This window comes from Apis cerana, linkage group LG8, assembly GCF_029169275.1.
Source record: "Apis cerana isolate GH-2021 linkage group LG8, AcerK_1.0, whole genome shotgun sequence".
NCBI lineage: Eukaryota > Metazoa > Arthropoda > Insecta > Hymenoptera > Apidae > Apis > Apis cerana.
The window spans coordinates 11623228-11638733 of record NC_083859.1 but is presented as its reverse complement, the minus strand read 5'-3'; the positions used below and the strand labels follow the sequence as shown (position 1 = coordinate 11638733).

Genomic DNA, 15506 nt, shown 5'->3' with positions numbered 1-15506 from the left:
TTTTAACAACAAAACCTAATTATACATTCGTGAAGTTTTATTTTTTATTCAAATTAAATCGATACATGATATTGTAAAATTATCAAAACATTTTTTTTCACGAATCGTTTATCATTGACCTTAGGCGGTTCGATAACCGGACCATTATTTTTGACGCGGTTCAACTTGAAAGGTCAGCTGTAGCGGCAATTAAATAACGAAAATTAGATAAGTTTGGATCTACTGTTACGGATCATTTTTCATTCGAGGGTTAATTTCGAAGGTCGTACAAGTACGTTACATATGTCGGAGAGGAAACTGTTTTACTAACAGATCGAAAGCGGCACGGGTGTAGATGCGCATACACATGTAGAATCGATAAGAAAGAGGATACATTAGTGTGTAAACTAATATACGCGCGAAGTGTTTCGGACAACTGTCTCGACCTTAATCGGAAGGCGCGCCCTTGGACGCTCTGTTCGGGGAAAGGTCGATTCGAGAGAATCGAGTGTAATCGTCGTAAAGAAGTTTGTTTGTTTGCGATAAGATTGCTGCCTCTACCACAAGGTAACAGACACGATAATATACCACTCTATGAGAGGCCCTATATACGCGGCCAGTTGAAATGGGAGCGTAGCGTGTCTCTCGATTTCTCCGTTCCGAACGTTCCTGGAATCCTCTCTGAAATAGATCCACCGATGAATGGCCCGCTCGTTTCTAGTATATAACATTTATCATCTTCTAGTCTCTGGATGGTCGTGGTTAAGCTTTCTAATTTACCTTCGCGGCGACATTATAAAATCATTTGTGCATTCCTGCCAAAGTGCGCTTAATAGTTACAAATTACTTGGATAGACTCTGTAGGTTATGCAGAAAATATTATTTTCAACAGAGAGAGAGAGAGAGAAAGAGAGATTCAGCAGTTGCGCCTCTTTCGCAATTTAACGTTTGAATTAAAATTGCGCTCGCATTGAGCGTATATCGTTTCAAGGAAATCGTTCCAATGCATCTATCGCTGCTTCAATTATTACCACTGCATTGTTACACTAGCTTATTTAGCGATAATTGGTACTCCATAATACTGTTGCGGATTGAACAGCCCGTTATATAGTTCCATTTAACTTGCGTAGGCGAGTAAAAATATAATAAAAAAAATTCATTGATTATGATTTTATGATGAAATTAAAGGCTTTGATCAATTCTTTGTTCGTACGGTGTTTCGAAAAGTATCGAGTTTGACAATCCTTGAAATAAATTTTAATTTAAAAAAAAAACAAAGGAATAAGAGTGACTTTATCGACCGAGATTCGATGTAAATTTTTTACGTGTTCAAATTACTTACTCGTTCTTTTCTACATTGCAATTTTATCTGTGTTTTTGAATAAAATATACTATTAGAAATACTTTTCTCAAAAATATAAGCATCTGTCTGTGTTAGAATATTATTTTTAACTATACTATACTTAAATATACACGATCGTATATTTTAATAATTTCACATCGACGTAATTTTTCACGAAGTTTGAACGCAAAATTTGATTACGTAACATCGTGCGTACCGCCACGATAAATCATTGCAAAAATTGCACGCATTAACTTTAATGTATACGTGCAAATAAACAAGTGTATATGTTAACTGGTGTCGTCGCCGATGACAGTTACTAAATTACCAATGATTTCAGATTCGTTTCGACGTACTTCTTCGACGCTGTGTACGCGTAAATAATACGTTTTTAACAAACAAAATGGGACTCGTCTTTGCCATTATTGTCTATTTCACCAAACTGTGCATACATACATTTACTTCTCACTTTTAACCACGTGAGAAATATTTTGTAAAGATTTTTTATTTTTCAAACTTTCGGTGCATGAAAACTTTTTTAAGCGTATCAAAGCTCGAAGAATACGATGGAACAGTTCAACCTAAAAAAAAAAAAAAAGTACGATTTCTATAAAACCCGTCAATTTACCACGAAATCTCCCCCACTAGGTCCCCATAAATGCACAATGGGACGCATTGTATTCCTAATAACGGAATCGGCCTCCACCCATTGTTCAGGAAACATAAAAGGTTTCTGGAAATGTGCGATCTACGAACACACGTTTCTCTGTCGGCCGTTACAGTCGCATCTTTTATTATCGAAATAAATTTCAACACGAAAATCCAATTAAAATGATTTTTAACGTTTCTTAGGCAACGAAATATTAAGTGCACATATATATATATTTTTTTTTTCTATTGAAATTTAGAGAAATCATTTTAGAAAAAAAATGTATGTTTATAAATAAAAGTTATTAAGCGGTTGGAGATAGCGCGATCGATAAATGAACAAACGCGAGAAAATTGACCAGCGGATACGAATGGTCGCGTGAAAGAAACGTCACATGATCTACTAGGATATAGGCTTCAAACTTATGACTCACGGCCAGGTGTTGCTCTTTTGGACTACGTGCATCGTCGATAGGCAATAATTTTTTTTGAATTGTAATAAAATGCAGGGTGGAAATGCAGGCCGTGTAATTATGTACGATTCTTTTTATCGCTTTTTCTAATCGCTTTCGCAATCGTCGAAAATAAAAGCAACGAGAATTTTAAAAAGAGAACGATCTCCTTATCAAGATTGAAACATAAACGGCATCATTAATCATTTTTCGTATAAATATATACATTTAAAAATAATTCTAATGTTTTTAAAATTGCTCGTATCGTTATTATTTACATAACACGAACGTTGTGTTAATTTTTAATCACTTATCCAGCTGATACTTATTGCCCGTGTTAAGATACACGGCGTGCATAACAACAAGTTTTATCGTTTAAAAAAACTCGTTTGAAACTCGTTTTATCGTAAAAATGATGTGTATAAAGAAAAAAGGAAAAAAAGTTTGGTAATTAAATTTTTATTAAAGGCTCGACGAACGTTGAAAAACATTCTTGTTAGAGTTTATATTTAGAGATGTATATTGACGGATTAAAAAAAAAATCTTCTTAAGATAAATAGAGGCAGAATTCTTGAAAAGAAGATTAAGTTTACAGATAAGATTTCACCGTTTCCGATGAAAATGTCTAAAAAATAAATGGCCTCGGGGCATATTGGAATCTAGAGTGAATCGGAAAGTTTTGCAAAATGTTTGAAAGGGAGGAGGGACGAAGGGAGTGTAGCGTATTTTGTTAAGAGAAACTCGTATTGTACGACCAGCTGGATTCTTACGGATTTATTCTTGGAATTGAACAAGAATAACGTGTCTTAGGTACGCGTGGCTCTTTCTCTTTCTCTCTTCGTTTCACTCGCTCGCTCGCTTTCTTTCTCTACTTCTCTCTCTTTTCCTCCTTCTCTTCTTCATCTCTCTCTCTCTCTCTGTCTCCGTTTTCTTTTTTTTTCTCTCTCATTCTCGACCATTCCCTTACCAGAATTCTGCATTAATCGTCGGATACAATTATTATCTTTATTTTTTTTTTATCTTTTCTGGATATTCATATAGATCTAATGCAAGAAGAAGAAAAAGAAATGAAAAAAGAATAAATAAAATTCGTACGCGAAGATAAATCAAAGTATCTGAATATAACGTGTTATTTATAGCTCGTAAAAATATTCGATATATTTCTTCTATTTTGAATCTATTTTTATATATGTGTTTGGTTTCAATAGGAGGATAAAAATGTGAATAAACCAAAAATGTATATAACAGACTGCTTTCCTCGGAAGTCAATTAAAATTATCCTCGACATCGTTGCATGCATAAAACACTTGAATTAATCGTTGAATATCATTGACACGTGTTATTTATAAAAGTTCAATTCGTTATTGAAAGAAAGAATTTTTCGATAAAATAAATATATATATATATACATGTTTTATTCAATTTCAAAAAAAGAAACGATTCGCTTCGTTCCGACGAATCGTTTATAAACAAACGCGTTACGCGGGTTACGTATATACGAGATTAAAAAGATCGATAAATTTTTAAAAAAATATGATACATTTCCATTTTCGAGAAAAATTTACAATTTTTGTCGAAATCGATTTCGTTATTCGAAAAGAAACTTCTGACCGTATAACAGTTCGTGAAATGTTTGCCAATGTCGAGTAAGCGCGGTGGGGAAGGGAGGAGGGAGTACGTAGTTAGTCTGGCAGCGGCAATCGATTGGCAGCCAAGATCGTACGGCGTCAAATCGTCGGAATTCGTGACGTTTCGTCGAGAAGCCCACGGAAATACGAACTCGTAAGCGAGAACGATGACGCGATAGCGCAGACGAGATCGCACGTAAACCAGTTAAAAGGAATCCATTTTTCCGCGAGCCATGTGCTCCGTCGCGCATGCGATAGCGATAGCTTTAACGGTCTCACCGTTAATACGTGTTATTCCCTCTTGTACGATAATTGCATTTAATTTAAAGTGATTTGCATATATGGCACAATTGATGTAATAATATTTTATTAAAGAAATTACTTCTGTGTATACTATCGTGGAATAAAACGCGACGAATCAAATTTATCACACTTTATTTCTATTATTAAATCAACGAAAGCGTATCGAGTATTCGAAATTACGGCGTGTTACGATGTAGGAATCTTTATGAAAATTTTTTTTTTCAATATTTCATTTGTATTTTGTTATCGTGTTTCGTCTACAAGTTAAAAAAATTTATACGAAGAAATACATTTCCAAGAAAGAAGTGTTCAATTTTCTTTCTGTGTTGCACAATATTTATCTGATGTAAGCATACCTTCTATTGAATCTTCTTTTCGGTTTGCGTAATCAAAATAATTAAAATAATAAATCTAACGTTAAAAATCACATTTATTATTGATCATATTTGTATATTTTATATTTTCAATACATTTTTTATTCGTAATATTAAACACCTTTCGGATTCTTCAATCGTGATATTAAAATTACTTGAGCAATAATCGTTAAGATGTAAAAATAAAATTCGTTATCATTAATTATTTAACTCGTTATAATTGTTAACAAAAATTAGCAATACTACTCGATTCGTTTCCGTATTGTAGCCATCGCTAAAATAGAATTCTTAATGTTCAGCGAGTATTCCACGATTTCCCCACCACTCGCAGCAGGATCACGTGTTTACCCCCACCGCGTTTCTCTACATAGCAATTATAGATTCATTCAGTGGTAGCAGCGCCAGTGCTATCCCGACTCTCGCGTCGAAGGGATTGATCTTGTGTCTTTTCGATATTGACAATTCTTTGGACGTAGACGCTGTGCATTCGTAGAAAAAAACTCTCTTATTTATTACCGAAATATTTTTGTTTCCAATTTTTTAAGATCGAAGAATTCGATAGTTTGATATATACTATATATATATATATATATATATATACTTTGAACAAGAATTATTTTTAGAAGTGCTTCGAGTTATTTTCGAAAGACGTGAGGTGAAAGTGGAAGTGCTTTTTCAGAGAAAGTTTCGTACGGGATTTCCTCTGAAGTTGTCACCAAACTACAGAAATATCGAAGTAAGAGATATTTTTAAATTTCATTTCTTATTTTTTGAAAAATCGATATTACATTGCAATTTTTTGCAATCTTAGAACGACATCGTTCCAGATACATTTACATTATTTTCAATATTTAACGTAACTGCTATGAATTTTAATGCTTACATTATCTTTGTTTTACGTTAATATTTCAAGGATCGTTATTCGCGAAATTTCATATATCATTTAGAATGAATTTGATATTTTTTTGATAATGAGAAAACAAATTATTTCGCGTTATATATATTTAATTTCTTTTTATTTTCTCTCTTTTTCTCTCCCTTCCTCTCTCTCTCTCTCTCTCTATCTCTTTTTCTCTCTCTCTCTTTCTGACCTCTTTTCGCAGAAAGACTGTAACAAATAGGTAAAAGAAATACATAAACTACAGTGGCGGAAATGGAGGTATTCACGTTTTAATGTCTTAAATACAGTATTCTAAGATTTTCCAACGATTTAAGACAAAAAAAAAATTGAATTATTTTTCTAACAAATATAAATCAAATACAAGATTACAATTTATAATACATAAAGTATTCGTTGAACTGCTAAAATTATCATTTCGAACGATATTTATTAATCGAAGAAAATAAATTTCACGTATCTTAGATTAATTATATTTTTTTAACAAACGTGTCGAAGTAATTTTCCAATTTATTTATTTTATCGATATTTTCACAATAAGAGTAATCGTTGTTTTAAATTAATTCTAGGGATCGAGTTGATGAAAGAAATCGTTAATTAATAGCTCGAGGTTAAAGCTCTAATACTTGTAATAACAAAAGTAATTCCGTTCACGGAAGCAGGTTTATTTCTCCGAAGGCTTGTAAAATAAAATTCATGCTTATCTGTAAGTGATAAAATCCGTGTTACCACTCATTCGAGGAACCTCTTCTCATTTATACTTGCTGGAAATCTTGTCGATAATGAGGCCAACTACAGTATCATTCATAAGTGGTGACCGTTCTCAATTAACTCAAAATTTTATCGCGTTGTTCTCATTTACCCCCCTCCCCCTTCCTTCTACCCACTTTTATTCCAATCGTATTTTTGTACCAATTTTTTTCACTCGTGATTATTTATTCACATCTCGTAAACGTTCACGAAATCTTGATTATAAACATTAAAAAAAGTGTAAAAAAAGAAAAATGCAATTTCTTTTTCATTTTTTCATTTTGATTAAAAATTAAATTTTCCAGCTTACTAATATGTTAAGTTGAATTAAGTTTAAAAAGTAATTCGTTTGTAAGTTTGGACATCAGATTTAATAACGAAATGTCGTATTTGTCGCACAAGATAAAAATCTTATCGATGATCGAAAACTAGATTTGGGGCGTGATATTTGCCAATATCGATAAATCGTTCGTGAAATGAGCTGTACAACCGTGGAGGCATCGATGAAGTTGACCAGTAAAATTAGCATTCGCTACGACGAACTGTATTTCGCCGGCGTGTGGGTCATCAGCCCAGTTCGTCGTTTTCCAAGAAGACGAATTTCTAGTCAGACCCCTTGGAGCAGGGTAGATCCCAAACCCTTCTCCCTCGATTTATGATGCTTTCGAACCACCTTATGACTTTGAACGTGAATCGTAAAACTGGTTCGTCGCTTTTTCTTCGCCAAATTTATCCTCCTCTGTTACACACGCGCAACGTAATTGCTCTCCTTTCTTTTCCTCTCTCTTATCAAGATATTTTCAAATATTGTCTTACGTCAAATTGTCGCGATATTATTCCATTTCGTGAAAAGATATCGACAGATAGAGGAAAATAAATAGGATATCTGGGGAAGAAGGATGTTTTAATTGTGGTAAATAAGCGAAAAGAGGCGTAGTTTCTAAGAAAAGAAACGAAATCCTTTTATCATTCGTTGATGCATTCGTAAATCTCGAATTCCTGCGATAGTACAAAAAAAGCATTCTCTTAAATTTCTTCTAATTTTGTGGCCCTCCATCAGAGTCTCGTTCTGTTTCCTCAAATAAAACTACAACGTCCAATTCTGCGAAGTCCTCCTTGCTCGAAGAAAGATTTTTCTCTCCTTCTCTCTCTTTCCACCGTTTCCACTCCCCTTGGCATTCCAACGACAGGAGAGAACAGATGGTCGAGGAAGAATAAAGATCAGGTTCACTTTGAGTGGTAAAACAAAAAAAGAAAAAAAATCAAAATTAATAAATAATCGGGATGTACTTTTTTCCCCCCCTTTTTTAAATATTCTCCCCTTCCCTCTTTTTTTACACATCTTCCTTTTGCACCTTTTTACAATTTTCAAGTGTTATTATAAAATAAGCCGTTCTTTGATTTTTCGTTTTGTCAAAATTCAAGAAGTAATCGTTTATTTATTTTTATTGTTAATTTGAAAGGAATATTGAGCTTGATATTTGGATAGAAATGTTAATTTGCAAGATAGGTAATTAAAAAGAAAATATTTTGAGTTAAAAATGAGAAGAAGCGAGTGATAATATTTTTAATTAATAATAATAAATAGTAATAATTTTTAAGATAAACGTTCCAGAGAAATAATATTAAAATTTAGAATTCGAGAATAGATTGAAGAAATGACAGGCATTTGTGGGCATACATGAGTAGTCCTATATTTAAATAGAGCATAATTTCGATATCGTGTATAAACGTGTCATCAATTGACGATTATTATTTCAAGGAAGACTCGATAAAGTTAAGTTGCGTCATGAAATGAAACAATATTTTATTGTGTTTCGCGCTTTTGTTTATTGTTGTTCAATCTATTAGATTATATTAGATTCTGGATATCGGGGTAGACGTTATATAAATTTTTTTCTACTTGTAAACGTTTCAATTTTCATCGAAAAAAATAATCAAGTTAGTAATACGTTTCTCGGAATAAGCCTCTTAATCCTTAAAAAGAAATAGTCATAATTATATATTGTTGATATTATTTCGCAAGTATGTCGAATAAATGAAAAAAAAAAAAATTGTTTCGAAAGATTAAGATTCTATTTATTAAAGGACGAGATATATATTATTTTTCGAAATACATTTTCGATACAATTTGATTGAACGGTGGAGTTGTGCGTTCCTGGAAAATGTTATCTTGGTAATTATCGTTGATTCTGATAATCCATTTACATCGTAATTTTGCTTATCGATAACGTGAATTAAGGGGTTGTAAACACGTGAAGAAGTTTCTGGTAGAACCGATTATGGGGTTCCGGATAATATCAATTCGTCGATGACGTGATGTGAAATCGTTTCTCGAAATCGGCTTCGGCACTCGTGCCTTTTATTCGGAACGATGAATATTTATTGTAACTGTAAGTTTGTTAATCGTGACACGACAATTCTGGCGAAAGTGTTCCGTTCGCTAGAATATTGCGTTGCGAGAAAAGCATTGATTTTCTTTTCTTCTTTTCTCACGATATTTCGCGACACTTTTAAAAAATTGTCCAATGTTTCAAAATTACTAGAGAAAAATAAATGTTACTAGGTCACTAGAGCGTGATATTAGTCACGTTTCCAATAAAATGATTTAAATGTTTGCTCTACAAATTTGAATAAATATCGTAGAGTTTATATTTTTATTATCGTGCGAGATTTATTTTTTTAAATTGCAAACACGAGATTCCGAAAGATCCCGCTCGAGAGACAAGGAACAAATATTTGGAAAAATCTGTATAATACGATCGATATAGAGAAATCAGTTGTGTTGATTTGGAGTAGGAGGCATCGTCAGTTGGTCCGCGCGTCGGTAGTGGGGAAAGAAATGGTGGGGAGTTGGAGAGGCCAAGAACAACTTCTAAATGGGGGCTTGGCCTTCTAGCGTTGCGACACGTTCGTGGAAAAGCGGCTCCGTGCCGCTTTACTAACACTCGGACATCTCTCTGCCACGTGGCCCATTAAAACACAATGGGAAAAGAAGGCAGCTGTGGTGCGCGCGAACGATGTCGAAAGATGCGTCTCTATTCCTGTCGGGATCACGAGAGAATGCGACACCTGGTCTTAAACTATGAATCGTAAAGTCGTAAGTGGAAGTTGCGCTTAACGTTTGGTCGATTATTTAAATAACCCCAGTGAGACACTGACAAGGTTAACGGACTCTTATGTCAACGAGTGACTCGCTCGATTAGTTGGTAGGGGGATATGCATGAGAAATCGATTTATATTCATTAGACAAATTCTTTGTGTTTTCTTGCTTCATATTTCATTATATCTCTTTGTTTTGTTTGATTTTTTATTGGTATTACGTTCATGTATATTGTTTCAATGATAATAGAAAACGATAACTATAGTTAGGTAGGAATGATGATTGTAAATATTTGTTATTGATATTTTGCGTATTAAATGATAAAAATATATTCGTGAAATGAAAAATTACCAATTAAACGAACTGCTTAATTTCATTCTTTATTTTATTGTCATATATAATCTAAATTAATAATCAAAATTATTAATCTTTTTAATATTTAATAATTTATTAATATCTTTAATTTTTTAATAATTTAATAAATAATTTGATAAATGAAAATTTCAAAATAATTTTCATCTATCAATTAATGTTTAAAATGTTAATGTAATGTATTAATTGATATAATTATTGAAATGGAAATAATTTGATTTAGTTGGAATTTCTTTATTTACTACGCATTGGACAATTATTCACTGTTTTTTACGTCTGTTGATCAACCTTGTAAGAACACGGGTTGAACGCAAAACATTTTATTCTTAGAACAAGTAACAGCTGCCTTAGCATATAATTATTTTATAATTTGATTAAAATATATTATTAAAATAAACAATAAAAATGAAAAAAAAAATTATTTAATCGTTACGTTATCTTTCTTTTCTAATGGGAAAATTTGAATTTTATTGTAATTGTATAATTGAAAATAAATAATCTCTTTAAATTAGCGATGACTTTTTGAAAATAAATTCAAATTTATTTAATTATGCAATAAAATTATGAATTGGAAAATAAGAATTGAAAAAAATTGAAAAATTTAATTAAAATAAAAATAAATGATTTTAAAAAGTAAAAAATCAAATTTTAAATTATTATATATGGATAAATGTAATATTATATAAATTTAATATATAAACAAGATTTATTGCGTTGAAATGACGAGAAAAACGAAATTACAGAGGCATGTCAGTATTTTTAGTTGGAACAGATTTTCATGGAAAATAACTTACGCAATGCGGTCAATTACGTAAATTATACTAGTCACTTATAAATAATCATGTATAGTGAATGATTAAAGTACAAAATATTATTGTATAGTATCATAAAAATTTACATTTTCATATCTTAAATTAATTTTTATTATTATTATTTTTTTTAATATTTTTTTATTTGTATTTCATATTTATGTTAAAATTTTTATGAATTTAATTTAAATAATTATTTTAATTTTTTTTTATTGTTTTACTTTATATAGGAACTTTTTATTATGGGAAAAAATTTTTTCGTAAATATTCCGATTTAAAAATAATTTAAAATTGTAATGCTATTATATCATAATTGTAGTGCAATTATATCATAAATTTAAAAAAAAATATTATATTATACAATAATATATATATATATATATTGAATTATAAATTATTATATTATAAATTATATATATTGTTATATTATTTTTGTAATATTTTTATTATGATTTTGTAAAAAGAAATTGTTTTTTATTTACAGATACAAGACTGTGTTATGCTGAAAGTGAGATTTATCTTCAAAAAATGTTGACAGTGATGTGTCCGAGCTGTCGTCATCGATTTCCAGCTCCAGGTTGTTGTGAACCTAAAAATATGAATGAAGATAACACTTTAATTCATCCAACCACCTGTTACTATGGTGGTCTGCTAGTTCCTAAAGGCTATACTAGTGGTGGAGGCTGTTTTATAAATGCACCAACTATAATTCATACGCAACCTGTTATCAATTCCTTCAATTATCCATCAATGACACTTGATTTGGAAAAACCAAGAACTGATAAGCAAAGGGAAGATTTCCTTCAAAGATACGAAAAAAATACACAAGTTCTTGGATTTCCATTAATCAATGAAGAATTACAAAAGAATCAAAGTTCTGGGTGTCAAATTACTACAAGCTGTGACTTAACTGGAGGAAGTGTAACGATAACAACACCGAGTATACAATCTGGAGGCTGTTTAATTCAAAGTATGGATTCTGAAACTCTTATGCATACACCACATATGGAAATCCGTCCAAAATTATCTGGTGGAGGATGTTTTGTGCAAAAGACATTATCAACTGAAAATCAAGAAGTTTCTGTTATATCTCATGAAAAAAAAATTCAACAAGAAAGTATGAGTCATGATAAAAGGATGTTTTTAATACCTCCAAGTGGCTGTCAAGAATTACCAGGGACACGAAGAAATATATTATCACAAAAAATAGAAGAAGCAACTTCGCTAGAAAATTATGAGGAAAAGCCTCAAATTTTCTCAGATTTTCAAATGAATGTGCCAGTAATGCAATTTCAACAAGCTAAAAATTCTAAAACAAATGAACATGAATTAGAACAGAGCCGAAATTTCACCTGTTGTTGTAATAATGTTCAAAAGCTTTATCATGTTAAATCAAATAATCTTCAAGTTTCGGAAAATCGTAATTCTATGGTTTTAGATTCTAATCCAGGAGTACAGATTCAAGTTAATGCAACTGTGCAACTTCCAGCAAATTTAGGACAATGTACAGTAAATATAACTGCAACTACTACGAATTCTCCTGATTCTTTGTCAGGTATAACTTCAAGAACTAAAAATAATTTTAATGGTGGAGGTTTAGTACAGAAAAATGAAACTCAAAATAATGAAGAAAATTTTGATGAAAGAAGAGATAGAACTCCAACCACACCAGTCTCTTGGTTAATGCCATGTCCTTGGAGTTTTGATAATTATATGATGGATAGGGATGCAGCTAGATTAAGTGAAGTTAAAAGACTCTTACAAACTTGTGGTTGGTACCATGAAGGTCTTAGTTGGCAACAGAGTGAAAATTTATTAAAAAATGCTATGATTGGTAGATGGCTGATGAGAGATAGTTCAGATAGTAGATATATGTTTGCTGTGTCTGTGCAAACTGCTAGAGGACCTACCTCTGTTAGAGTTCATTATTTTGTGGGACAGTTTCGATTAGATGCTGAACCTAGACTTGCTTTTGCAATTCCTCTTTTTGATTGTCCAATTAAAATGCTAGAATATTATGTGGAATATTCAAAAAGTGTTGATGAACAAAGAAAAGAAGTTTGGGTAGATTATAGTGGACAACTTTATAGTGAAATTTATTTGACAAAGCCTTTAGTTAAAGAAGTAAGGTCTCTTAGTCATTTGGCCAGGTTAGTTGTTAATAGGAATAAATTACCTACAAAACATTTGCCACCGTTAATTAGAAATTATTTAGCAGAATATCCATATAGTCTTTGAAAAATAATGCATGAGATTTTTCTGATTTCTGGATTAATAATTTATAAAATTTAAAAATTTTTACATAAATAATAAATAATTTAAATAATAAATTAATTTAAAATAATATTCATCAATTTATGAATTAGAATATATGAATTAGAATATATTCCAATAAAATTTCTATTTTATTTATTAACAATAAATAAAAATATTTAACAAAATAGTTTAATTTAAATATAACTATTATAATTTTATATAAATATAAATTATTAAATGTTTTGCTCGATTAATTCTAGATATCAGAAAAAACTCGAAAACATAATTATTTTTATACATTTTAAAACAATGTGAATCAGAATTTGTAGTAAAGATGATATATAAAAATTAAAATTATATAAAAACTAGTGAGATACTAAAACTTACACTTTCGTAAATTAAAATTAAAAAATTAAAAGTAGCTTATGATATTAAAATAATACGTGAAATTGTTAAAATAATGTTAAAATAATGGAAGCTAAGCAAAATTTTATAATTTTGTTCGTAGTCAGTAAAGCATAATATTGTAAGATTGATTATTCGACCGAGTTTCTTTTCATTTAAAATTTTTTCGAAAGACAGGGTACCATTTACATATCCTGCTCGGACCAATCAAAATCTTCAACGATTTTTTTCTTCATACATAATTAATAAAATTATTTGTTTGTAAGATTTTGTTGAATCTGAAATTCCATTTGATTATAAGTTTTGATAAGTAATTTTTTTAGCATTGAGAAAGACACTAAACAACTTAAACAAAATTAAATTGGATTAATTATTTTAACATAATATTAATAAATTTAATGTATATTTTAATAAATATACATTATATAATAAATAAATTTAGTTAATAAATTTTATGTATATTTTATATACATAATATATATTCATACTATATCATATATTATATGGTATGAAGAAATTTTTCATACATGAATTAATTAGAAATGTAAATTGTATTTAAATTTTACTTTAAGAACTCGGTCGATTTTAATATATGTTGAACAATGACAGCCTTCTGCAACACTGACAAATTATTTAAATTTGAAAAGCTAGGAATCATTGCTTCAAATTTAAAAATGATATTAAATCGGTTTCAATGAAGAAATTGTAAGGCAGTATTAGATTTTTAAGCATTAATTTGACTCTTCGTTTTTTAAAAATAAAGATAATAAAATTGTAAATCAGTCTTTAAATATTATGTATAACTGATTTGCAAAGTAATTATCTTATTAAATTATTTAATACATATTTGAATCATTTAAAATGTCTTTATCGATATCAAATAAATTAAATTCTGATGTTTTCAAAATTCAAAGAAACTTGTAATTAAAAATAAAAGTAATATAATTTTTAATTTTACGTACAAATATTGATTTGTAAAATAATAATATTTAAAACGAAGAGTTAAACTTTATAGAAAAATCAAACGCTAAATTGATTTAATTTTTGTTTATTAGTGAGTTTCTTTAAATGTAATTTGGTACATACGCGCACGTGCGTGTAACGGAATCTTTATACATATATGAATAATAGAGAATACGATTTAAATGTCGATTGTTATGCAAAACCATAATTGATATATTTTTCTAAGCAAGAATCGACGATCTTTTCAAAGTTAATACAATTTTTCTAATAGAAAATATTATACGGGGTTGTTCCCAAAACTATGCCTCTTCAGACAAATCTAGTTGAAGAAATTGCGTTATTTAAAACTTTTTCTACAATCATAACGCTGCATTTGGCTGTATGACTTTTTGATGGGATGCCCAGTATAAATTAATATGAGTTTTTGTTCATTGTCTCTATATTAGAGATATCATTTTAAACTGTCGATATATCTACCCTTCGTAAATTATTTTTGAAAAAAAAAAAATTAAAATAAAAAAATATTTTTTATATCAATTTTCAATTATGATCATTTTAATATTTCAATGAAATTTCAATTATAATTTAAAATTAATTTACAATTTTTTTATATATAAAAAAATATCTTTATATTGTAGAATGTTTAATTCTTATTAACGATTGAGTAATAACATGAAGTTTGTGTTATTACATTAACAAGATTACAAAGATTTACGAAGGTTAGTTAATTTCGATTTTTCTGATTTTAAAAGTCGATTCGACGGAGTATGTTTGTTGTTGGAAACTGCCACTCAGCGAATCCTACAATGTTTTATATTGCGATTATAACAATGTATAGTGTGACATGAATTAAATTATTAAAGAATTATTTATTATCAACAAATATCAAGAAAATATTATTTCTATCTCCCCTTTAAAACTTTTTTATTAATTGACGTAAATACATATTTTAAAATTTTTATATTTTTGTTAATTTATAATTATTTTATTATAAATTTAATTATTCATACAGAATTAAATATAAAATTATAATATAAAATTTATATTTAATTTTAATTGTAATTAATATATCTCTTTCTTATGATTTATTTATTAAACTTTAGAAAAAAATTTATTTTTTTTTTTAAAGTTTGATGTAAAAGTCATTAACAATTATAAAATTTTAATATATAATATTGAAAAAATAGATTTTAAAAAATATTTTAATATAATTGTTTAAAATAT

At 29.4% G+C, this 15506-nt stretch overlaps 1 protein-coding gene and 1 long non-coding RNA gene across 2 annotated transcripts; both read left to right on the top strand.

Annotated features, from left to right (window-relative positions):
• Positions 1-254: 254 nt before the first annotated feature.
• LOC108000013 (uncharacterized) lies at positions 255-15165 on the top strand (the record flags this gene model as incomplete). The annotated part of the gene is made up of 2 exons (XM_062078993.1): positions 255-546; positions 11143-15165. Coding segments are annotated over 2 exons (2046 nt in total), but the record flags the coding sequence as incomplete, so codon positions are not given.
• Positions 581-5322, top strand: LOC133666636 (uncharacterized). Its single transcript, XR_009831038.1, has 2 exons — positions 581-4698; positions 5026-5322. It is a non-coding gene; the product is annotated as an uncharacterized LOC133666636 (long non-coding RNA).
• Positions 15166-15506: the final 341 nt, after the last annotated feature.